The sequence below is a fragment of the Zalophus californianus genome, chromosome 4, assembly GCF_009762305.2.
Source record: "Zalophus californianus isolate mZalCal1 chromosome 4, mZalCal1.pri.v2, whole genome shotgun sequence".
Taxonomy (NCBI): Eukaryota; Metazoa; Chordata; class Mammalia; order Carnivora; family Otariidae; genus Zalophus; species Zalophus californianus.
The window spans coordinates 8,740,789-8,765,257 of record NC_045598.1 but is presented as its reverse complement, the minus strand read 5'-3'; the positions used below and the strand labels follow the sequence as shown (position 1 = coordinate 8,765,257).

The 24,469-nt window shown below is 49.0% G+C and overlaps 1 protein-coding gene across 3 annotated transcripts in view; it reads right to left on the bottom strand.

The window, feature by feature from the left end:
* CLCN6 (chloride voltage-gated channel 6) overlaps positions 1 to 24,469 on the bottom strand; it is a 30,433-nt gene that overhangs the window by 4,357 nt on the left and 1,607 nt on the right. The window contains exons 3-23 of one of the 3 annotated variants that reach the window (XM_027568310.2): positions 20,940 to 21,005; positions 20,519 to 20,584; positions 18,124 to 18,190; positions 15,195 to 15,301; positions 14,489 to 14,615; positions 13,793 to 13,860; positions 12,495 to 12,553; positions 11,546 to 11,678; positions 10,796 to 10,909; positions 10,291 to 10,457; positions 9,637 to 9,763; positions 7,026 to 7,152; positions 6,578 to 6,731; positions 6,314 to 6,473; positions 6,114 to 6,220; positions 4,727 to 4,913; positions 3,729 to 3,886; positions 3,367 to 3,523; positions 1,376 to 1,483; positions 1,122 to 1,247; positions 607 to 948 (exon numbers count right to left, since the gene is read on the bottom strand). In XM_027568310.2, coding sequence (XP_027424111.1) covers positions 820 to 948; positions 1,122 to 1,247; positions 1,376 to 1,483; positions 3,367 to 3,523; positions 3,729 to 3,886; positions 4,727 to 4,913; positions 6,114 to 6,220; positions 6,314 to 6,473; positions 6,578 to 6,731; positions 7,026 to 7,152; positions 9,637 to 9,763; positions 10,291 to 10,457; positions 10,796 to 10,909; positions 11,546 to 11,678; positions 12,495 to 12,553; positions 13,793 to 13,860; positions 14,489 to 14,615; positions 15,195 to 15,301; positions 18,124 to 18,190; positions 20,519 to 20,584; positions 20,940 to 21,005 — 2,514 coding nt within the window. In that variant the 3' untranslated portion in view covers positions 607 to 819. Of the gene's footprint in view, positions 1 to 606; positions 949 to 1,121; positions 1,248 to 1,375; positions 1,484 to 3,366; positions 3,524 to 3,728; positions 3,887 to 4,726; positions 4,914 to 6,113; positions 6,221 to 6,313; positions 6,474 to 6,577; positions 6,732 to 7,025; positions 7,153 to 9,636; positions 9,764 to 10,290; positions 10,458 to 10,795; positions 10,910 to 11,545; positions 11,679 to 12,494; positions 12,554 to 13,792; positions 13,861 to 14,488; positions 14,616 to 15,194; positions 15,302 to 18,123; positions 18,191 to 20,518; positions 20,585 to 20,939; positions 21,006 to 24,469 lie in introns of those variants that run through there. The other 2 variants (XM_027568319.2, XR_003515383.2) reach the window with 2 other exon arrangements.

The window sequence follows — 24,469 nt, the reverse complement described above, 5'->3', positions numbered from 1 at the left end:
TGGACCCACTGTAACTATGCCCACAGAAGAGCAGGCCGGGCCAGGCCAGTGTTCTGCCGGAGGTCCCTGTCTAGAGAGGTTTCACCTCCTGGAGGGCGACTTGGTGACAAACAGCAAAAGCCTTAAGAGGATGATCATGGCAGTGACGTTTAGCTACATGTCCCCCAACAGAGGACGGCTGGATGAGTCAGTGGACAGCCAGCCAGTGGGATGCCGTTGAGCCCATTAAAATACCATAAGCGAACGTTTCCTGCCATGGAAAGGCATTTCCTACAGATTACACAAACCACGAGAGCATTAAACAGTACAGGTAGTGGCAACACTCTCATTAAGACCAGACACGTAACAGGGCGCCTGGGTGGCTCAGCCAAAAGCGTCTGCCTTCGGCTCAGGTCATGATCCCAGGGTCCTGGGATCGAGTCCCACATCGGGCTGCCTGCTCAGCGGGAAGCCTGCTTCTCCCTCTCCCACTCCCCCTGCTTGTGTTCCCTCTCTCACTGTGTCTGTCAGGTAAATAAAATCTTAAAAAAAAAAAAAAAAAAAGACTGGACACGTAAAATCTCTACTTGTAGATGCAGAGGAAAAAAGACAAAGGAACTCCCTCTGTAGAAATAAGGGGTTGGTATTTATTTTTTGTTTGTATTCTGCTTCTCTATTTTTTTTTTTTTAACAACCACGCAATAACTGTGTAATGAGGAAAACAATGGAGTTCTAACAAAAAAGAAAACCGGGGAAGTCTGCAGCACTGATTACTAGTTGTAAGCAGTTGGATCTTTTAAAACTCTCTAAGCATTTTGCTTGAAATTCTCTCATTTAACGTCATAGATGCCCAGCAGGGGTGGGGAGTGGACCCCTCCTCCAGGAGGCACGGGGCCTGACGAAGGTGAAGAGGAACACTGGGGACGACTGCCCTACGCTCTTCCGCAGCAGCTGTGACCCTGGCGACACCTGCCGGCCGAGCAGAGAGTGTACGTCAGAAACACACGGGAGGCAGAGGGGGCAGAAAAGCTTTTAGTCCGAGAAACCCTGCTGGTTGGGAAGCCCTGACTCGCACGCAGCGGGGACAGGGTCCTTTCTGGAAGGCAGGCGTGGCTGCGGGCACAGTGGGAAGTCAGACTCACCTCTCCCACGGCGTTCACCACGGGCAGGTGCCGCAGGCCCATCGTTCTGAACAGGTTGAAGACTTGGGAGACGTGGGTGTTAGGTGAAACAGTAAAGGGCGCAGGGTTCATGTACGGGGTGACATCCTGCAGAGAAGAGAACACAAGTCACCTTTGGCCACCTGCGCCCTACCCAGGATGGGGCGTGAACACACGGATGAGCAGCTGCTGGCTCCTCTCCGGGGGCCCTGCCCCAAAGGGACAGCCCTGCTCACCACAATCATGCGCGGGTTTAGCAGCGTCAGGTCCAGGTCGTGGATGTCGGGGTACCGCGGGTAATCCTCAGCCATCTCGGCGTAGGAAAGGCGCGGCTGGCTGGCGCTCTGCAATCCCAACCGAGACAGGTCCTTGCACCCAGCACGGCAACCGGCAGGGGCACACTGAGAGCCCCTCCCCCTCTATGTCCACACCACTGGTTACGGTGTCACCCGGCGTGAGGCGGTGCAGAACTGGGGGCTCTGCCATGAGACCCCTGTAGTCTGAGGCCAGTTCCCAGCCAGGACTCGCCGTGCCCCCCTTGGCGAGTCTCCTAATCTAATCCTGCTTCTCCTCGTCTGTAAAATGGACATGGTCTCAGGTTGACATGTGGTCCTCAAAAGACGTGTCTGAGTCCTAACCCCTGCACGTGTGCATGTGGCCGTGTGGAAAACAGGGTCTCTGGAGATGTAAGCAAGTTCAGATGACGTCAGACTGCACTAAGGTGGGCCGTAAGTCCAATGACTGTGTCCTTCTAAGAAGAGGAGAGGACACAGAGGGAGAAGACCACGTGACAACGGAGGCAGAGGCTGGAGGGACCTGTCTACGGTCAAGGAGTGCCAGGGATAGCTGGTAGCCCCCATAAACGAGGAAGGCAAGGAGCGATCCTCCTGAGAGAGCAAGGCCCTGCTGATGTGTGGACTTCGTACTCTGACCTTGAGAATTGTGAAAAGAAGAGATTTCTGTTGTTTGCAGCCACCTGGTTTGTGGCAATTAATTGGACACGGCAGCTTTGTTAACATCCCTGCATCCCGAGGGATGGTAACAAATCTTCTGGATTTCCCCTCGGCCCTCACGGGGCACCTGGGCCACCACCATGGCTCTCAGGCTGGGCACAGTGGCCACAGTGCTGATGGCTGCTCTGTCCTGACGGCTCTCCCTGTAACTCCTCTCTCCACACACTGCGCTTCCCCGGCCCCAGCCACCTGCCCACCGGCACCCAGCTCCCAGCGCTTGGTCAGCTCAGCTCCAGCTACTTTCTGCCTTCAGGCGAGGCCTCTGCGACCTAGCCCACATCACCCCTCCTGTGCCCCACACACCACCTCCACCCGCGTCCAGCCACCGACCACACCTCCAAGCCCCAGCCCCTCCCCCTGGGGCCTTCCTGTCCCGCCCCATGCTAGCTGCTCTTCCGCAGGCCAGCAGGTCCATGAGTGACCGCAGGGCTGGCCTCCGCGGCCAAGAGCTGAACCAGGAGAGTCCGTTTGGAAAGTAGGCCTCTGGGCAACACTGTCACGTTCCCTCTAAAGGGGGTGAAGTGTGTGGGGATGAGCGGGTCTTCAGGTCACTATAGGGACCGCTTTGAACAACACACCCCACCCACCCCTGCTTATCTCTATAAAAACCAAATGAAGGGAAGAAAAAAAAAAAAGAAAATTACAAGAGAATTAATGGGAAGAACATTTAAAAACAAAAGCATATAAAAAAGTTCACTTATACCAGAAAAGCGTAGAAACTATATTAAAAGTCTACAGGCTTGGGACTCCTGGGTGGCTCAGTCAGTTAAGCGTCTGCCTTGGGCTCAGGTCATGATCCCGGGGTCCTGGGATGGAGCCCCACATCGGACTCCCTGCTCAGACTCGGGGGAGTCTGCTTCTCCCTCTCCCTCTGCCCCTCCCTTGCTGTGCTCGCGCACGTGTGTGCTCGCTCACAAATAAAATCTTAAAAAAAAAAAAAGAAAAAGAAAAAAAAAAGTCTCCAGGCTGAAAGGACACTTGAGAGGCACGGCACCGACTAAGGGGAGGGGTGACTGGGGCATTCCCCCACCGCAGTGCCCCCTGAGAGGTGCTGAGAGCAGCAGAGGGAGCCGTGGGGCTGCACATACCGCAGGATGGCCGCCCGCCGGCACACGGGCTCCCCAGGTACTAGCTCTCATCCCCGCCGAGGCACAGGGACTGTGCTCCTAGCACCCTCGTGCCTTCCCGAATCCCGGTGCAGAGCAGAGACTCACTGATTGACTTTCCGAGTAACAAACTCCTCGGACGAGCAGGGTGACGAGCTGTGACCGCAGGATCAGGCCGTGGAAGGTCAGAGGGCGGAAGCGCTCCTCCATGGTCCAGTCTTCGCTCGGGGACTGGTCAGGGTATAGGTTGGGGTAGGGAGTGTATCTGTTACATAAAAACCAGACGCTGCCTAGCATACCCTCAGCAGGATTGCATCTTGCTTCCCCCCCATGGCCCCGAATGGCCTCATGGCCCCATGGCCTCTCCAAATCCCCCAGAAGCTCGGGAGCTGCCTCCGAGCAGTGCGCTGGCCCTTCGTGAGCCCCTGCAGGCGGGTGTGTGCGGCGGGGGGGGGGGGCTCTGCTCTCACCTTCGCTCCAGCATCTGCTGCAGGAGGTCCTCCTTCTCGGCTGGCTCCTCGGAGGGGAGGTGCTCATCACACACGTTTCGTAGCTCACTCGACGGGTAAGACTTCATGGACTGGCTCCGTCGGCGCTGCTCGCCAGCCCGGGTCAGGATGCTGGATTTCTGTGCGTGGGGAGGGGTGATGGGGACAGAGGTTTCTACCAGGCAGGCCAGGGGTTGCTGGCCCGGGGCACACCACCACGGCACCTACGCAGCTTAAGGATTCAGGTGACAGTGGCGACAAGCACGTGCTCACACAGGAAGTGCAAGGCATCTTCGGAGTGGCTCAGGGGCTTGGGGTTGAAGGGAGTCTCTCTGAGCCTCTGAAACCCGCGGTTTCTGCCAGCCCAACTTCCCTACTCCTTTGATTTGGGAACAGCACTTCAACTCTCCAGGTGAACCCCTCTCCTGCGTCATGTCGTGGTGGGACTGACAATGTACGTGCCCCGACCCCCAGAGCTACGGGGGCTTATGGCCTGAGTGAGGGCCTCTCCCTCTGCCTGGATTTCAACTCAGGAGCAAGGGCTAGTGCCCGTGCCCCCCAACACCCTGCAGGGTGTCTGCGAGTTGCCTGCGTGCCCGGCGGGAGGCCTCTGGCCCTCCAGCTCCCGTCGGTCCTGCACCTTCCAGCCGATTTCTTTTTCTTAGGTAAAGCCAAAGTCCATTTCTGTCACAGGCAACTCGAGAAACCTCCTGATACCACTTACACACCATAATGATGCCGATTAAAACAAAAAATCCCTCTGCACGCTTGCTGGGGTGACAGTGGACACATGTCCCGATGGCCTAATGACGTCCACACTCGCTATCATGTTTACACTTGCTGCCGCACATAAAGAAGAGGTGGATTCTCCCTGAGAGCTAACCAGCGCCCCCAGCTATGGGGTGTGGCGGGCGCCAGATCAGCGTGTGTGTCAAGGAACTGCTTATTTCTCGCCCACCATTCCTCTCGGGCTGCTGTACCTTGAATTTGATGTTGTTGCTGATGAGCTGGTTGCCCTTCATGAACTCCTTCTCATTGCCCCGGTTCTCCGTGACCACTGGGAAGGCGTGGTGGACCGTGGTGCGCAGGATGCTGACCAGAGACTGGATGCGGGTGTGCGGGTAGACGTAGGTCAGGTTGGGCTCCATGATGTCACTAGCTCTCAGTCTGGGGGAGGGAGGAAAGTGGTCCTGCCTCACAAGAGAGCCCGCAGTATCCCAGGAGCGAGCCCTGCATCTCCTGCACGGCCCGGATCACCAGGCTCCCTCCTCTGAGCCAGCTCTAGCAGTTCTTTGAACACACACGTTCCTCTGTACTTCTATCCTTGTGCAAATGCCCTTCCCCATGCCTGGATCGCCCCTCCCTGCTCTGCCAAACTGGTGGGCCTTTCCTCAGCTCAATACAAGATGTCCCCTTACAGAAACCCCATTTACTTGCCCGGGTGATTAGCCATCCCCTCCTCAGCCCTCCATAGCACATTCCTCGTATCATCACTGAATTGTTTTTTTTTTTTTTTTAAAGATTTTATTTATTTATTTGAGAGACAGAGAATGAGAGAGATAGAGAGCACGAGAGGGAAGAGGGTCAGAGGGAGAAGCAGACTCCCTGCTGAGCAGGGAGCCCGATGTGGGACTCGATCCGGGGACTCCAGGATCACGACCTGAGCCGAAGGCAGTCGCTTTAACCAACTGAGCCACCCAGGTGCCCATCATCACTGAATTGTTAATGGTACTACTAGAATTAAAAAAAAAAAAAAAAGTTTGGGCTGTTCCTTTAAACCAGGTGGCAACCCGCAGGTGTCAGGCCAAATCTGGCCTCTCCTGATCATTTACGTATTATCTATAGCTAGTTGTAATGCAGACCACGTGGCCTGCAAAGCTGCAAATATTAACTATCTGCCCCTTTAGAGAAGTTTGCTGATCCCTCTGTTGGACCATAAAGGCCTGTGGGGTCCCCAGACACAGAAGGCCCAAACCATTTGCAGGCTGATGGATAAAGCAGCAACTATGCCTAGAATAATCCCTGCTGATGGCATGACATTTCATAGGGCATGTGTGAGGCAGGCTGGTCCTCACTCACGGGGCTTAGCAGACCCTTAGCGGAAATGTGCAGTCATAACGCAGACCTGATCGAGACCTCCTGTCAGGTCCAACCAGAAGGCCACAGGAGCCACATCAAACCACGCAGCAGCCGCCGGCCTCCGCCCCCCAGCTCCCTGACACACCCAGCTGCTTCCGGGAGTTATCTACCGGTTCACTGGACTCCCACCCCAGAATCTTAATCACCACTTCCCACCCTGATGCACACACCCCTCGGGCCCGAGGTCATAAACTCTGACACTAGAACAGATGGAAGGCATGGTCTCACTTGTCCATTTCGGCCTCCGTCTCCCATTCCAGGAGCGGCACACCTCGCAAGCCCACGTGGATGTCATAAATGCCCTTGTTGAAAAAGTCCCCTGTCCATTTGGCCACCTAAGACACAAAACAAAGACTTGAAAAAAGGCTGCTGGGGGGGGGGTGAACTTGGCCCTGCACCGGGGACAGGCCTGGAAGGGGAGCACTCACCATCAGAGTGATCATAATGGGGAGCCCATAAGTAATCTCGTTGGTAGATTCAATGAGGATGACCGTGAGACTGATGGTCATGCGGACGACCCCGCCCAGGAAAGCTGCGGCACCGATCAGGGCAAAGGTCCCCGAGTAGATGTGGCCCAAGCCGATGTAGCTGGGCAAGAAAGAAGCTGAGACTACGGCTTGGAATCACAAGGTTCGCACACTTGTGCCCACGCACACCTGGGCACGCTCACACGCGCACACACGCACACTTACCTTTTAAGGACATTGGCAACTAAACGTCCAAAAGCAGCTCCACACAGCAGGGAAGGCACAAAAAGGCCACTTGGAACTGAAATGCCGTAGGTCCAACATGCAAGCAGGAAATAGAGGGCGAAGAACAAGGCCAGAGTGACGGGGCTAAAAGTACCTGCAAGGCAAGAACCCACCTGAGTCCCACGACCAGATGCCACCAAGGCCCGCCGGGCTGCTCTGGCCCCTTCCAGGTCCTTCCACACCCCAACCAGTTCACCTCCAACACTGGAGGCAGAGACTCCAGCCTTGTCTGGGTTGCTAGTACAAAGGAAAACTATTTTGCTCAGAATTGAGGGTAAGCCTGGCTGTGTCTGTGGGCCAACAGCAGGGGCAGAGGAATCATCCTGTTCCCTGAAGGAAAAAAAAAAAAATCAATCACCTAAGAACAGGCAGGCTCACGGATACTCACTATCCTGGTGGAAAAGCTGAAGGATGGCAGACTCCTGGGGATTGAAGAAGAGTGTGGCCATGTCGTTGTAGGTCTCGTTGGGACAAAAAAAGGTCTTGGTACTTGAGTTGACATCTTCTGATGTGACCTAAGACACAAGAATCGGAGAGTCAGTACGAGGTCATTATGAAGTCAGTATACCTGACCAGGGCGCTCAAAGTCTTGGAGCGGGAGGTCTCCGGTGAGGTCGAGAAAGTCTGGCTTGTAAGCTTTACCCGGAATTGAAAACAGGTGGCAAAAAATCGATCTCTAGCCAAGAGCAGCCAACTGTGATACTATATTCCTTACGCTTTGAGAATGAAAGAATCGGGACGAGGGCTCTTGAGTTATGACAATGAAATTCATTGTGGATCCGGCTCTGCTTCCTCTCGTGGTTCTCATGTTGTTAAGTGATACTGCTGGAAGCCTGGCCCGAGAGCCCCACGCACTGTGAAGTACGGAGGAGGACCGCCACGGGAAGTGGGGCAGTGCCCCTCCTGGCGGAACCTGGCAGGGAGGGGCTGCCAAACGAGAAACGTGTGTGGCTCAGGAACGAGGCGACCATGAAATGACCCACGCATGCAGTGTTTCCCAAACTATGTCGGGAGGAACCCTGGTCCTGAGGGCTCCCTGGAAAGAGTCCTGCAGTCAAATGTGCTGAGATGCATCGCAGCCTTGCTAGAGATCAGGGAACCAGCTGAAGGCAGAGCAGAGGCTCCAGCATCAGACGGACTGGCCTCTGACTCTGCCCCTCTCCAGCGACCACGGGAGGTGCAGCTCATCCTGGAAGCCTCACCCGTGAAATGTGAGTAATGCCGAGCTCATGGTGTATACCACTAGCTGAGAGATCACGGTCAAGACCTCACTTCGTGGGGCGCCTAGGTGGCTTAGTGGGTTATGTGTCTGCCTTCAGCTCAGCTCACAATCTCGGGGTCCTGGGATCAAGTCCCGCATCGTTGGGCTCCCTACTGGCGGTGGGGGGAGCCTGCTTCTCCCTCTCCCTCTGCTGCTCTCTCACTTTCTCTCTCAAATAAATAAAATCTTAAAAAAAAAAAGACTCACTTTGTCTCCCGTTTTCTCCCCTGTAAAATGGGGATAATGATACCAGCCAACATGGCGGGGGCAAGAACTAAATGAAGTCGTGTCCGTGCGGTGCTTCCTGAATAGTTAGCACACACTAAACGTCCAAACACCCGTGACACTGATGGAACGGCGGACGTCCTACACAGTCCTGTGTTAGAGCGACTCATTTAATTCTGGCTAACCCATCAGACCACAGGATTCTTTTCCATTTGTTTGTGAATCATATGTATCAACGTCCCACAGGATGCACTGGTCTGGTAAGGAGGCAGCCTCCGGACTAACGAGGAACAGGGGTTGGCGGATATAAAGAGCCACATAGTAAGTATTTTAGACTTTGTAGGCCACACAGAGTTTCTGTTGCACATTCTTCTTCTTCTTTTTTTCTTAAAACACTCTTTAAAAAGGTGAAAACCATTTTTACCTCGGGGGCCACACAAAAACAAGCAGATACCAAAGGCCAAATCTGGCCCATGGGCCGCAGTTTGCCAAGCCCTGATCTAACCCATGCTGCTGTTCATGGACATTGCTGGGGACGCCAAAGGGGCAGCCATCCAAGACAAAGCTCCCAACAGCCCTGAGGGATGTGAGCAGCTACTCAGGAGCAGCAAGAAGGTAGGGTCCTGGGGCACCTGGGTGGCTCAGTCGTTAAGCATCTGCCTTTGGCTCAGGTCACGATCCCAGGGTCCTGGGATCGAGCCCCGCATCGGGCTCCCTGCTCGGCGGGAAGCCTCCTTCTCCCTCTCCCACTCCCCCTGCTTGTGTTCCCTCTCTCCCTGTCTCTCTCTCTGTCAAATAAATAAAATCTTAAAAAAAAAAAAAAGGTTGGGTACTTAGGGAACACTCCCGAGCCTCTACCCTAGAGGCCAGAACCATGCATCTGGCTGACCACATGCAGCTCTCAGACCCACTGGCTTGGACCAAAAAATTGCAGGGCAGAGTAAGCTCCCTCACTGACCCTGCTCTTTCAGTGAAAGGTTCTAGAAAATACTACATCTTCCTAAAAAGCAAGAAGGAGAAACGGAAAAAAAACAAGCCAGTAAATGACCTAAACCCAGTAAGAAAGAACCAGAAGATGCCAGAAAAGCCAGATCACAGATCACCCTGAGGCAGACACTCCTTTCTCCCCATCTTAAGGGTGATGCTCACAATCATGAGTGAGGGTGAGGCTGGTGGGCACCTGTCAGGGTTGAAGAGGTAGAAGAGTAAACTGGGGCTCATCGAAGAAGCGATGGTTGGCTTCCTGAGCTTGTCTCCAGTTAATTTTGTTCAACAAAACGAGAGAGGAGCCCCCCTCTATGATGGCCGTGACTCTTCATAAAAGTGAAAAAGAGAATGCACACTCTCTTTTCCGGGAAAAGGCTCCTACGGCGCTCTAGCTCTTAGCAATCTGATACAGGTGTGGAGCAACAAACAAACACATCTATTAGCTCTAAGCAGAGGCAAGTCATACATTTCTGGATTCTTCCTCTTTGGGGGTGTAGGACAAAGGCAGCAGGTGCACAGGGGTTACCTGGAGCTGGGATGAGTCATTACTGATTTGACCCGAAGCAGACATCTGTCGGCATTCTCCTAATACCATCGAGGCCATGAACACCACCACGGTGGTTACCACAGACACCAAGAGGCTCTCCAAGACTCTAGGAAGCAAAGCACAGCGGTTACTACAAGATAAAAAAAGACACCCCAGCCTCAGGAACTAAAAAACACAACCCTGTCTGCTCTAACCCTCACTGCCCCAAAGAGCATGCAACCAGCAGCCCCGAGTCAGTCAGGACACGTGCAGAGCTCGTCAGCGACTTGCTCCATTCTAGCAACTCGTACGTCAACAGTGGGTAGCCAGGAACGTGGGCTGCTACATCCATAGCACCTCTCTGAGGAACAAAATGGCCTTCCATTTTAGGTCAAGAGTCTCATCGACCCTGCTGACTTTGTGGCTAGAAGGCAACCAGCACCTTTGATGTAAATTAAACTCAGACTCAGCCTTTTGGCCCGTCTGACAAATAGAGGAGATCCACGACCCTGTCTCCATTTTTAGTCTCAGACACGAAATCAAAGCTGGCGTGAGAAGTGGAGTCCGTTCCCATGAGCATCTTCCTCGGGAGAGACGGCCTGGTCCACACGAAGCTCAGGGAGCCATGGCAGGCTGGGGGAGGCAAGCAGGTACCTGACGAGCTTAGGTTTCGGGTGCACGTTTCGCATACGGTATTTTGCAAGCCTCTTGTTCAGACAGTTGAATGTGGCTCCCAGGAGGCCCCCAATGACCCCCATCACGACGAAGAAACCCAAATCCATAGCTGTCCAGAGGTGACATTTTTTATCAGAGTCAGAGCACTGAGAGAAGGGGCAAGGGAGGGAGAAAGAAAAACCAGAGTGCCCATGAGAACAGGAAGGGACAGAAGCAGAGAAGACAGAAATAAGAGGCGAATCTGCTTTCCATCTAGGAGAGCCCAAGCAGACCCAGAAGCCTGCCCGCACCGAGCACTGAGCATGCACAGGAGACTCACGGGGCAGAGAGACCCCATTAGAAGCTCTGCCTACCCTGCTGACCACTGCTCTCTGGTACTTTACAAACAATTTTCATGGGTCAAGTAAAAACAAACAAAAAACCACAAACATAACCAAAAAAACCAGAACACCCAAAAAACGATGGAAGAAAGGACAAAACATACCTTAAACTCGCCGAAGTTCAACAATCCGGGCAATTGGAAGGAACCCCAACTTCCAAACTGAATCCCAGAACGAAAGAAGTTGAGGGTGAAGGTGGCAGACATGGAACAGAAGAGCTAGGAGACAGGGGACAAACAGGAGAATGCTCAGGAGTGACAAGTCCTACCTTCTGGGCACGGCCTCAGAAAACCCACTGCCCACCCCCCACCCCCCCCGCAAAAACCCGCACCTCCAAGGCTGGACACAAGAGACCTGGTAGCCACTGCAGTGAGCACTCCTCGGGTGTGAAAACTGCGAACTGGGCTGTGAGAACTTTGTATTCAATGGCCTATTGTGAGAGCGTCTTTATTTAGAGACTGTTGTGGACTAGATCATGTGCCCAAAAAAGGAACGGTAACTTCAAGACGAGGAACATGCTAGTTTGAGGGAGGAGGCCAGATAGGGTTCAAGTCCAGCCTCTGCCACTGCCTGCCTCTGACCCTAGCCAGTCTCCCGTTTTTAGGCCAGATGGTTCATCAAGGGAGGACAATGGCAGTTTGATGTGTGGATGGGGGGGGCCTGGATATGAAACGTACAGAAACGTCCATGGTTGGGAGGTTATGGGTCCAGAGCAAAGGAATTTCTAATAAAGTCAACCCTCCTGGTCTCATCAAAATGACAGGTGACCGTACCAAGTCAGAAATGTCCAGTTTAGTTTTGGGGAGAGGGGGTGGCTAAGTTTAGGAGATGCTTTCACTAAAAGTCGTCCTTACCACTTTCCACGTGAGCCCCTGGTTCCAGAAGGACGAGCCCTCTTCCAGACTGAACAGGGTGCCCCCAATGGGGGCCCCGAAAGCTGCAGCAACTCCAGCAGCCGCCCCTGCTGATACAAAGTCCCGCTTGTCTCTGCGGGGAGAAGAGAGAGGTGATTCACCCAAAAAAGAGTCCTCAGGCCGCAAAAGGCAGGTGTTCACTTCCTTGTCCACAAACATCATGTCTCATGACCCACGAACAGTCAGGGCTTACGAAGAGCAGGTGTCTGGTGAGGCAGACTCCCCAGCAAATACAGTTTCCCTAAGAGCCAGACACTCTCCTTAGTCGGAGGGGCCCCCTGACGTCAGTCTGCTCTGAATGTGGGGTCTCAGCCACCAGCTGAGGAAGCAGAGCCCAGACTTCTGTCAGTCCCTGCTGAGCCCCACTCTCATCAGATATTTCTCCCAGAAAGCCACAGCAGCAGTAAAAAGTGTCAGGAGCAGGTGACAGTGACTCACAGGAATCCCAGCAGAAGGTAGATGACTCTGAACCTGGGCCCCCGGTTCCAAAGGCCGAGCAGGGTGTACACATCAGTAACACGCACAAATCCCACAGGGCGAAAAAGTACCCAGAAGAGCACCTTCCAACCCAGAAAGGCAGCAGACCAAGTACATCACTTGGAATATAAAACACATTCTTGATAATACGCCTTGGACTTCCCTGGTCATGTTTTCAATACTGGACCATCTTCTTCATTGCCTGAGACGGTTCTAGGCCTTATGTCTTGACAAAATAGAAGCCACGAAGCCAGCCTGGCTCGCATGCTTATTTTCAGAAGATTCCAACCCCCCTCCACTCTAACAGGTGGGTTCCGCCCACAGCCCGCCCAGCAAGGCAGCCCAGGAGCCAGCTACGGTGACGGGAGTGGGGTCTGAGCGGCAGCAAACAAACTGGGTTGGGTTTCCATACCTGTCACTTCGGAAATAGGGGAAGTTAAACTGGATCTTCCGTAAGGAGATGCTCTGAAACTAGGGGAAGAGAAAACAGTGAGGTGGTGGTGGTGGGGGGGGGGGGGGGCGGGCCATAAGACAAGAGCTACAGGAATCCCAGGCACCAGAAAGTTCCCTTTGCTTCAGCACACCCAGGCAGATGTGCAAGAAGGAAGAGGCCAGAACCGCAACATGGGGGAAAAAAAGATGTTACTTCTGGAAGGAACTTCTTTTTCTGCCCCCCAGATTTCTAGGATCTTTGGAAATCACGTTTGGTACACAGTCAACAAGTCGGACAGAGAAAGGGGAAACTGCCGGCTGGCGGGAGGAACCGAAAGCTGCTGCAGAAGATGAAGTGGGCTCTGCTCAGGGGATGTCAGTACGGAAGGGGCCCAAAGAACCGGTGAGGGTCCAATGAGCCCAGCAAGTTCTCATGCTGCTGCCTCGTCCTCACCTGGCCTCCTTCCACCTCTCAGCTCACTTCCGGGAGGCCGGTGCCTGATGTGAAGGAGGGGACACAGTAACGAGAGAGACCAACAGACGGGCTCTGGATAAAAGAGTCTTCTCTCCTTTGCGCCGATAACCCACAGCCACAGTGACTCCCTCCCCTCAGAGCACCAGAGCTAACCGAGCTAACCGTCTACGAGGGGCGGTTCGGAGGAACAGAGACATCTCAAGCTTGCAGTTGGGGAGTCTGGGAAACCCAGAAGAAGGGGGGCTCTGGAGTCCTGAGCCAGTACTAAGCCTCGGTTTCCTCAACTGAGGACGCGGAGGACAAAGACAACCAACCCCTTGAGGTGGCTTTAAAGAAGAAAGAAGCTGGGACACGGAGAGTCTGGCCCAGAGAGCACGTCGGCTAACAGCAGCAGCTAGTATTCCTGGGCTCGTTCAAACGGCCTCACCATAGACCTGGGCCTGGTGCCATCTCGGGCAGTGCTTCCAGCACCCTGGGGTTTGGCCGCACGGAGGTGATCCATCAACTGCCTGATGGGCAGGTGCTCAGCACCAGGTGTGGGCGCACCAGGTGACTTTCATTTGAATAGACTTTCTCTGTCCTGTTGCTGCTCCGAGTACTCAGCAGGGCCTTGTTAAAACCTGGGGGTACCAGTTACCCTCTCTGCTGGGTGACGGAACGGTTTCACATCAACCCAAACGGACATCAGCTTCCAAGGCCATGTTAGGTGCTCCCAATGGATATGTTACAAACTCAACCATGGACACGGCCCTCCCCAGGGGCCCCCTCTGAGGGACGTATCCTCCCAGCCCATCAGCTCTTACCTGGGGGAGGCCGGCTCCCACCACTGCTCCACTGTGGATCATGGGGCCTTCCTTCCCCACAAAAAGCCCTGGGAACAGGTGGAAAAGGGGGAGACCATCAGTCAGCACAGAAAGCTGTCTTCGTTAGGAGACCTTTGCTAGGTAGACCTTTCTCTCGACAACTGTACAGCAGAGGTGATTACGTGACTTTGTAAAAGAGTCAAATACTCATCACATCAGAAAAAATACTCCTTAATATGAGCACTCAGAAAACCACAGCTTGTGGGCCAAGACAGGCCCAATGCCTGTTTCTATAGCCCGAGAACGAAGAATGGTTTTTACATTCTCACATGGCCCTATTTCAAATGGCTATATATGTTTAAGTACCTACATCGTATCTCCCATTTTGCTTCTTGGCCCATCAGGCCTAAAATATTTACTGTCTGGCTGTTTACACAAAAAGCTTGCTGACTTTGCGAAAAGCTAACTCCACAAACCAACTAAAGGGTCATTCCACTTCAAAACTAAACGTGTGTTAGTCAGATATCTGACTGGTAACTTACAGCGTCTACGTTATCCATCAACAAACAGGGCAGAGATCTGTTTGAGGGCAGGCCCTTCAAATCCAAATCTACTTAATTTACGTACACCGTGCTTCTTGTCACCTTCACCCCTTGGAATACTTGGAAGGCGAAAAGTCAGACAGACTCTCCTCACCTCCAGCCACACTGAACAGCACTCCAAAGACTTTGCAGAGCAGGGTCCGGAGACGGACAATCCCGGGCACCTTCACACCATTCAGATAGCATTTGATTTCAGGTATCCCGGAACCTGCTGCCACTGGCTGCGGGAGGAGAGAGAAGGATTTCCGTGAACTCGAAATCCACCAGCTCTGTGGCTTAGCCACAACAACCCGCTGACGAGGGGGAACTGACCTTCCTTAACAGCATCCGCATCACCTGGTAGGCCTGTTAAGACAGATGCTGGGCCCCACCCTGGGTTTCTGACTCAGCTGCATTCCTAACAAGTCCCGGTGATTCGGCGTCACCTGGGGGCCACGCATCTACCAATGCAGGCAGTCCACTTCCGGAGATTCTCATCTCATTCACTTGAGCAGGGTAGCAGCCATTTTTTAAAGTTAGTTTTGAAGTATTTTCAAGTTTTTTAGAGTCATTTTTAAAGTTGCCCAGGTGACTCTAATGTGCTGCCAAGGCTGAGAACCACCCTCCTAATCTGGACTTTTCCTCGGTCATCCTACCAGAGGCAGAAACCTTTACTTTCAGAAATAGCTCTAAGTGTAGGAGAGGCCACTTTCTGCAGGAATCTATATCCGAAGTCTAATTCAGCTTCCTGACATTCCAGAAGTGGGGATGGAGGAATCCAAAACGTCATCAGCCAAATGCCAACACCCACACCACCTCACCTCGATCAGGACAAGAATGCTTGCCAAGAAGACAAAGGTCAAGTTGAAACCCAAGAGCTCAAGGAGGGACAGGGCAAGGCAGCCTTTCTGGCTGCATTCCTCCACCGCTACAGAACCGGGGTTAAGGAAAACATGCTCGCCAGTCAGAGGCATTCCTACCACCACCAGTAGGAAATGGTGCAGCATCTCTTCTAAAACATGCTGGCTGCTTACTGCACATCTTCCTATTCTCCATATGTAAACTTAAGAAAAAACCTGTCTGATGCGCGCCTTGGTGGCTGAGTCAGTTGAGCGTCAGTCATGACTCTTTGATTTTGGCTCAGGTCATGATCTCAGGTTCATGAGATCAAGCCCCACATCGCTTCCATGCTCAGTGGGGAGTCTGCTTAAGATTCTCTCTCCCCCTCTGCATGCCCCCTCTCAAATAAATAAATCTTAAACAAAACAAAACGAAATAAAACAAAAAACACCTGTCTGAGAAGTCTTCTATATCAGGAACCATTTTCTAAGTTTATTTTTATTTATTTTTTAAAATATTTTTTGATTTTTAAATAATCTCTACACGTCCAACATGGTGCTCAAACCCAAGATCAAGAGTTGCATGCTCCACTGGCTGAGCCAGCCGGGCGCCCGGGAACTATTTTTAAATTATGAAATATGGATGTGGAGAACAAAGGCAAAAGAAATGTAGAAAAAATTAAATCTCCTTACAACTTGCAGCCCATTGGCTAATACTTGAGGCAGGCAGAGTGACCTTCCTCAAGGAGCTCAACTGCTTCAACGTTACTGCTTTACTAGAGGCAAACTTGACATTAGCCCAACCTCCAGGATCCTGTAAGTCATCTTTAACAGATGAAAATCCCTTTGGAAACTTCCTTTATCTCTACCCACCCTCCCCAAGATACAGGTTGGCGATCATCCTCCAAGCACATGGCCCACTGATACCCATCTGAAGGGTCTCATGACAAAGGTTTTACCAGGCAGTACTAAATAACCTTAAGAGCAGCTAGCCCCTCAAGGTCCTGTAAACCTTGCTTCCCAAACTCCTTAAAGACTTAACACTATCCCTAATCCTTCCCAATTTAAAAGTATGTAATCAGTCGCTCCTCACAATCCCGGTACAGCTTTTTCTGCCCATGGGCCCTGTCCCTGTGCTTTAATAAAACCACCTTTTTTGCACACCAAACGTCTCAAGAATCCTTTCTGACCATTTGCTCCTGCACCCCAACATTTCAAATCAATACTTCAAACATCATAAAAAGCAACAAACGCCCTTCCCCCCGCATCCCTCACTTTAACAAATCTTGGTGTTATGTCACATTTGCTCCAGGTTTTAAAAATTAAAATGTTAGATACCATAAAAAAAAAAAAAAATCCTGTTTCCCTCCCTCTCTCGCCTGGGAAAAACCACTAACCTGAAATTATAGTGTCCCTTTTTTTTAAGATTTTATTTTTAAGTAATCTCTATGCCCAACGTGGGGTCTGAACCCCCAACCCCGAGATCAAGAGTTGCACGCTCTACCAACTGAGCCAGCCAGGCACCCCATTCCCTGTGTATTTTTAGACGTAGCCATTTGTTGTATGTGTTTCTAAAACTAAAATAATGGGATTGCATTTTATACACATTCTACACTTTTTTCTCTCCTTCAACATCAAGTTTCTGAGAATTAGTCATGTTGATATACACAACTCTGGTCCATTCATTTTAACCTCTGCATAAAACTATACCGTATGAACACATTACAATTTTTCCATTCTCCCATTTGGTGTGATTTCACCTTTCTGCAATCACAAAGCCGTAACAAACATCTTTGTACATGTCCAAGGTCCGAATGAGAAAGAGGGACTCGGGAGTCAGAGGAGGTGTACTTGCTATCTATTTAATTTGCATCTCCTTGGTTAGTGGTGAGGCGAGCCCTTTTCTACAGGTTTATTTATTGACCATTCCATTTTCCTCTTCTGAGAATTGCCCGTTCACACCCTCCGCTCATTTTTCTATTGGGCTGTTTGGGCTTTCTTCTTACTGAACTGCAGTTCTTCTGGTGTTCTAGATACTAATTATTTGTCTCTTCAATGTACGGTGAGTAACCTCTCCTAGGCTGTGGACTTGTTTTCCACTTTCCTTATGGTGTTTTACTGTTGTGGCTTGGGGTTTTTTTGTTTGTATGAAAAACAAATTTACTTTGACATGGTCAAGTTTACGGATCTATATTCCCTTTCACTTTGTGCCTCCTAGAGTTTTAAGGAAACTATTCCCTACTCTTGACATCACATAGTCTCTCAGAGTTTTGTTTTGCCTATTTACATCTTCAATCCATCTGGAATTAATTTATGGTACAAAGTAGGAATCTTTATTTTTCCAGATGGAAACCAATGTCCCTGCATCTTTATGATGTCCATCTCTTCCTCACTGACTTATAACACTAACTCTGTCATTCTCCCGACTTCTCTCTACGTACAAGCCAATTTCTGCTCCTCTGTTATCTTCCATTGGCTTAACTGGGAATTCCTGCACCAATATGACATGGTTTCAATTACTATATCTTAAATTATGACATTGAATAGGGCAAGTGCCATGCTTGTTCAAAACTGTCTCAACTACTTTTGGCCCTTTACTCTTCCCAACAAATTTAGGAAGAGAAATTTCCAGTTCCATGAAGAACTCTATTGGAGTTTTGCTTGGAACTACACGGAATTTGTAGATGATTGGGAAGGACAGGCATCTTTGTGGTATTTGTGCCTTACCAACCTGAATACAAGTATCTCTCTCTTAAAGTCTTCCTGTTGTGTCCTTTAATGATAATTAAAAACTTAAGCCAAATGGTTAATAAATAGCTCTTCACTAGATCACGTCTCCTATTCTCTAGACAAGAAAGCAGGGTCAGAAACCGCTGACGTCTGGGAACACCAAGAACCGCGGAAAGGATACATGTCTGTACCACTCCAAACTTGAGCTGGGTGAAGAGGCGTACGAAGAAGTCCACAAAGAGACCCACCTGCGAAGAGCAAGCGAAACATCACACAGCTTTTCCCCACTGTGGCGCAGGCACTTCGCTCGAAAGCTGTGAGCCCCCCTGGCCTTTCCTGGTTGGCACATGCACCCACGTCACCAAGAGGCAATGAGTGAACAGGTTTCCTGCTAGTCACTCTGACGGGCCAGGAGATTCCCTGCCAGCCTTGCTCCACCGCCCCTCCAGAGGACAAAGGAAGAGGGCACAGCTAAGCTGAGAAAAGGAGAGTAAAACAAAGGGAAAGGCTGCAGGAAAAGATGTGAAACCAAGGAAGACTGTCCCATAACTAGAGAAATCACCCGGAATCCTGTGAGGGGCTACTCAGCATTCTCCATAGGCAGTTTCAGAAGAACTCCAATAATATCTTCCGTGATACTTAGCTGAATAAGCACATAGCTTAAGATAATACTTTGAAAAACAACATTTACTCAGGTGTTTATGGCTTTTGCATGTTTGTTATTAGTATTTATACTTTATAAGTCACTATTTTGATTTGCAGCCAATGGTTACCCTGGTAAGTAAGAGAAAACCACTCATATTCTACCAGCCCACTTTAAGCCCCACGTCTTTGCCCTGGGCTTCATGGGGAACTGGAAAGGCTTGTGATTTGGTGGATTCAGGATCAAAGGCTTCAGGCCTCTGGCCTTCCCTCAAGCCAAAGCCCAAAGGCTCTTAAACACTGAAGCAATAGGTTGTGACAGATCGAAGGATAAGAGAGCCAGTAGCAAGAGGAGCTGGTTGCTAAGTTATAAAGGCAAGTCTGCCTCCCAGCAGCGTGAGGGGACGTGAGGGGACTGGTGGAAGTTGCTAGTATTGATAAATGGCGGTTCAAAAGGAGTGTGATGTGAAAGTAGCAGAAAGACTAACAAGTAGATGGCTCATGATTATGCTTATTACAGGGAAATTTGCAACCAGAAACATATATGGGAAAACAGACACTCTAAAATTTCAATATAACAGTTAAATCAACCCAAGTTCCCCCCATAATAGAATGCTACCAAAGAGGCCTTCTGAATGACATTTGTCTTAACTAGAAAAATGTTCCTTGACCTCTGAATTTACTGCAGTAAAAATCTGACAAATGCCAGGAAAATAAAAATTGGTCAGCCTTTGTGGCTAGATTATACTAAATGCGTGCTTACATTTTATGGGTATGACATGCAGAATCAAGAATGAGACTTGTAGTCAGTTCCAGTGAGATAAACAGGCCGCCGCTTAGGAATATATATTATCATGTCACGTGCTGAATGTTTGTGTACCCCCCCCCCCCGCAAATTCATCTGTTGAAATTCTAACCCCTACTGTGATGGCATTAGGAGGTGGGGCCTTTTAGGAGGTGATTAAGTCCTGAGCGTGGAGCCCTCGTGAATAAGATCATTGGCTTTATGAAAGACCCCCAGAGAACTCTGGCCCCCTTCTCCCCTGTGAGGACACAGCCAGGAGCCAGGAAGCAGGCCCTCGCTAGACACAAATCTGTTGGCACCTTGATCTTGAGCTTCTGGCTTCCAGGACCGGGAGAAACAAACATCTGTTGTTTAAGCCTCCGGCAAGTCTTTGGTATTTTTATTACAGTAGCCCACATGGACGAAGATAGCCCATTTGAACACTGTAATGATAGAAAATAAGATGTGACATGTATCATTTTGACTGTCTGCTGACTTTTCCAGTTTCTCTTCCCCAGCTTTAAGTGTGGTTAGGTCAGCAGTTAGGGTTCCAGGCCTTGTGCTACTACACAATTTGGCAGTGTTTCATAATCTTTTCTTGTCTGTGATTCATCTGTGAGCAAGCTGACCCCAGAACCCTGTGCATTCAGGCATATTCCTCTATCCACAGCCACCAGCTCTACCTTCTAGATAAAACACGCAATGCACTGGAAAGAAGCCCAGGACAGCACCATAAATTCACTGAGATCAACGGTATCCTGTTTATCGGCATGCCACACTAAAGGAAAGGGTGTCATGGTTGGTTTTGTTCCACTATTTTGCTTTTTCCCTACAGAGTGACCTCAATTTCCATGAAGTAATCCTCTGATTATGTTGTCCACCTGACAGGACCATATCATAAGAGCTCGGTCCTGACCAAGCCTTTGAGTGCTTTAAAGAATACCAGTGTTGTAGGGTTCACTTTCATAAAGCGAAAGCAAGAGAAGTGCGGAAAACAGTGTCAGGATTATTGTGTGGGGGGAATAAAGAAAAAAAGAAAAAAAGAAAAGGCAGTCTCTGTTATCATGACCATGACAGAGGGCAATGAGTTGCCCTCTGACCCCCCAGGCCCCCACCCCGTCCACCATGCCCCCATGCCCTGCCTGCTCACCAGCCCAGTGCAGATTCCAATGGCAAACACCATCATCCACTTCACCGCCTCATACCTGCGACCTTTCTGTTCACACAGGGAAAGACAGACTCAGTTTGTTATATGGTTTTGTTGGCAGCAGGGAAGGAGCACATCTTGGGACAACCAGTTTTAGGCTAAATTCCAAAGAGACAGCAAGCATGGTTGTGTCTGGGTTTGGCAGGTGCTTTATAATGCCAGAAGGATGAGCTCTAAGAGCCTGGGCCAGGTACACCAAGAGTGGGCACTCTGGTTGGCAGGATGAAGGTCTAAGGAATAAATGCTGATATCTCACGAAAGGGGTTAAAAGCCATGGGGTAAGGCTATCTACAGGAGCATTTAAATGGGAAAAAGAAGCCATTGTAAGATCTATTCAGTCCCAAGAGATCAATACGGGACTCACCTTATTGTCCATGGTCTCCAAAACTTCCAGGTACGGGTCATTGATACAGCGATCATAATCCAAACTCTGACAGAGAAACGTGAGTAAAAAGGTCACAACCAGATAGGAAGAATTACTGAAACCTGGAAAGGTATAAGCTTCACATTCCTGCTACTCGAAGTGTGGGTGGGCAGGGCAATGGACCTGCAGCCCCCCGGGGAGGAGCTGGTTAGAAATGCAGAATCTCAGACCTTCTGACCTGACTCAAGGGAGTCTGCACTTGACACACATGAATGTTTCGGCAGCGCTGGCTGCTGTAGATTCGTGCTTTGGGAAAATCTTTCAATTACCTATCTTTGAACTTCCTGCTTCTGCAAAACTTGAAAAGACCTTCAGCTACCACCAGTGTTACCCAACTTATCCCATTACATGTGTAAAAGTTTCAATCAACCGGAACCAAATTGATTTAGAAAATCAGTTAATTATAAGTATCTTCTGTAGTTAGCTTCTATGAGAAAGAGGTTAGTCACAAGACAAACCAATATGGAGCCTATTTTAAAAAGCAACTTTCAGTTCATGTTAGGAAAAGGCACAGACTTGACACAGCTCCTAAAATTACATCTATAGTAGTGTTCCTTCAACTCTCCTTCACGGAACACAGCTATCCTGCAAACAATCTGCCTGTGTGCCAGAGACATCTTGAGAAACAATTCAAAGGAACTAATTTTATTTCTTCTGTGTTTTCTAAGAGAAGCAGGAGTCTGGCAACAAAGGAAAATGGTCTGCTGTGTGTTCTCTCCTTCCTAAACCTGTTGCAACCTACACATCAGCTGGTGAACAAGCTAGACACCGGCCTGGTGGCCACACTCCGTGCAAGACTTAGCAGTCAGCCAAACACAGGCGTGACATCTGATAGTTTATTCCATCTATATCTATACCCAAAGTCCAAATACCTTTTTAAAAAGGGTCCTGGTGCATCAGCCGGCAACTTTTTAAATCAATGATCAAATATCTAAATATAGAAGACCATATAATAATAAGATAATTACGGTGGGTCCCACAGAGACAGATGTTTATTTTTTATTTTTTTTAACAATTTTTAAAAAAAACCAAAATTTATATAGGGGTCCTGCAGGGCTGCTGCCCAAGGTATTAGCCAAATGGCGTGTGGCCACAGGGGTAAGCAGGGCTGAAAGGCAGCCCATGTTCAACCAAGGAAGGGCACCTCAGTGCTCACACAAGCAGCACCCTCAATGGGCCTTGAGCTAGGGGAGTTGCTGTGGCCCAGAGGGAGAGGCTCTTTATTCTAAGTCCTCTGCTCTGAGGGATGCCTTTTTCTAATTCAAAAGAGCAACGCAGGCTCTGTGACCTGCATGAAAACATGGTTAACAGCCCCATCCCACAGATAGAGGGTTACTGTTAACTCAAACCATCTAGAAAGAGAACGGATGTCAAACCAGGGATTCTAACATCTTGTAAGACCCCCAACTTATCAGTCAAGTAGGTGCAGTCAACTCTTAGTAAGGCAGGAAGGAGAAAAAGCACATTTTAGAAAGATTTTCAACAGATGGGTTTTCTAGTTGATCCCTAGTAAAATCCGAGCAGACTTTTCAGAGTAAGCGTCTAGCTAAATTTGCTCTAATACAAAGCAAATATTCTGAAGAAGCTCATACTTGAATATAGTTAATTGAGAAATATTAATGACTCACATGAAACAAACGTTAACCCATAAGATTTACGTAAGTATGCATATCAAGTGAAAGTAAATGCGTTACAAATACAAAATTTAGAAAAAGGAGCAAAGGAGACTTGGAAACAGCAGGGTCAATGGAGAAGAGAAGCCAGGTGAGCTCCAGGGAACAGATGAAGGCTGCCAGAAAGTTCCAGTCGCGGTCACACAGTCAGGGTGACACCACAGGGTTCAATGAGGGAGTGTAAGGTGACAGCACAATATGGGGCTTCTTATACTAATTCTTGCAAACCTCTCAGCTATGTGCAAGGAGAAAAATATTTTAGAAATATGGGAAAATACATCAGTAGATACTGGGCTTTTTGATTTTGATTCATTAAAAGCATTCCCATCAGTGTAGCATATTAAACTATACCATGGTAGGACAATTTTCAGAGCAAATTTCAGAGTCCTAAAAATATTCTGTCAAGTAAACTGCAAGGGAAAAAAAGATGAAGGAGGAATCTACAGATTATAAAAAATTTTAAAGGGGGGCACCTGGTGGGCTCAGTTGGTTCAGCCTGCAAACTCACAACTCTTGGGGTTCTGAGTTTGAGCCCCATGTTGGGGGTAGAGATATTTAAAAAAAAAGTTGAAGGAAAATTTAAAAGATAATCAAACAAATGCAATGTGAGTACCTTATTGGAAACTGGATTCAAACAATAATAATTAATAAGAACAATAATTTAAAAATTACAGGACATTAAAAAATTATACCACATTTATAAAACAACTGGAAAATCTGAACACTGGATATTTAATATCAAGGCATTATTGTTAATTTCTTAGGTATGAAAATGGTATTGTGTTGTGCTAAAAAAAAAGTCCTCATCCTCTAGAGATGCATGTTGAATTATTTATGGGTGAAATGATGTGATGTGTAGAATTTTCTTCAAAATAATATGGGAAGGAGCCAGATGAAACAAGGTTGGGCATGAGTTGAATGACTGTTGAAACTGATGAGTACAGGGGGTTTCAATATACTATTCCGTCCATTCTTCTTTATGTTTGAAATTCTCTATAATGAAAGTTTTAAAAAAAATTCCATGTTATACTAATAAATCCTAATAGTTCCACTAAATTCTACAGCAAAAGATAAAATATTAAAAAAGAAAATTAGTCTGAGTATGTTATTGCCCTAAAATACTGAATTTTTAAAGTCTACATGACTTTTTTTTAAAGGTTTTATTTATTGATTTGAGAGAGACACAACAAGAGCATGAGCAGGGGGGAGGAGGCAGAGGGAGAGGAAGAAGCAGGCGATCCCAGAACCCTGGGATCATGGTCCGAGCCAAAGGCAGACGCTTAACCAACTGAGCCACCCAGGCGCCCCTCTACGTGACATTTTCAAAGATGCATTAAACATACAAGATTAATCACGCTTCCTGGAATTGCTCAAAGAAGCAATTAAGGATGAAGAAGAAAAGATAGTCAAGACTCGTTCACCATAGAGAAAAATCAGATTGAATAAATTGTGGCATAATAAAAGAGTATTCCTCTATTTAAAAAGATATCGTAAAAACGTATTAGCAGTACAAAAATTGCTTTCAAGTTGAGGAGAAAACATGTGAAAATAGCCTATGTAGCAGAATCTCGCTTCTGTTATTTCAAAAAAGCAGCAGGAATGTAAGCATGGAAAAGGATATTCAGTAAGGTTCACAGTTATCTTTTAATGGGTGGGGTTATGGGTTTTTCTCTAGCTTCTTTTTGTAAACGGTTTAAGAATTCTCTATCAGAACCATGGCTTGTTTTTGTTATTTCAAAAATCAGAGAAACATTATGAGGAACTGACTAAATGATAAAAAAGGAAACTTGGTTTTAC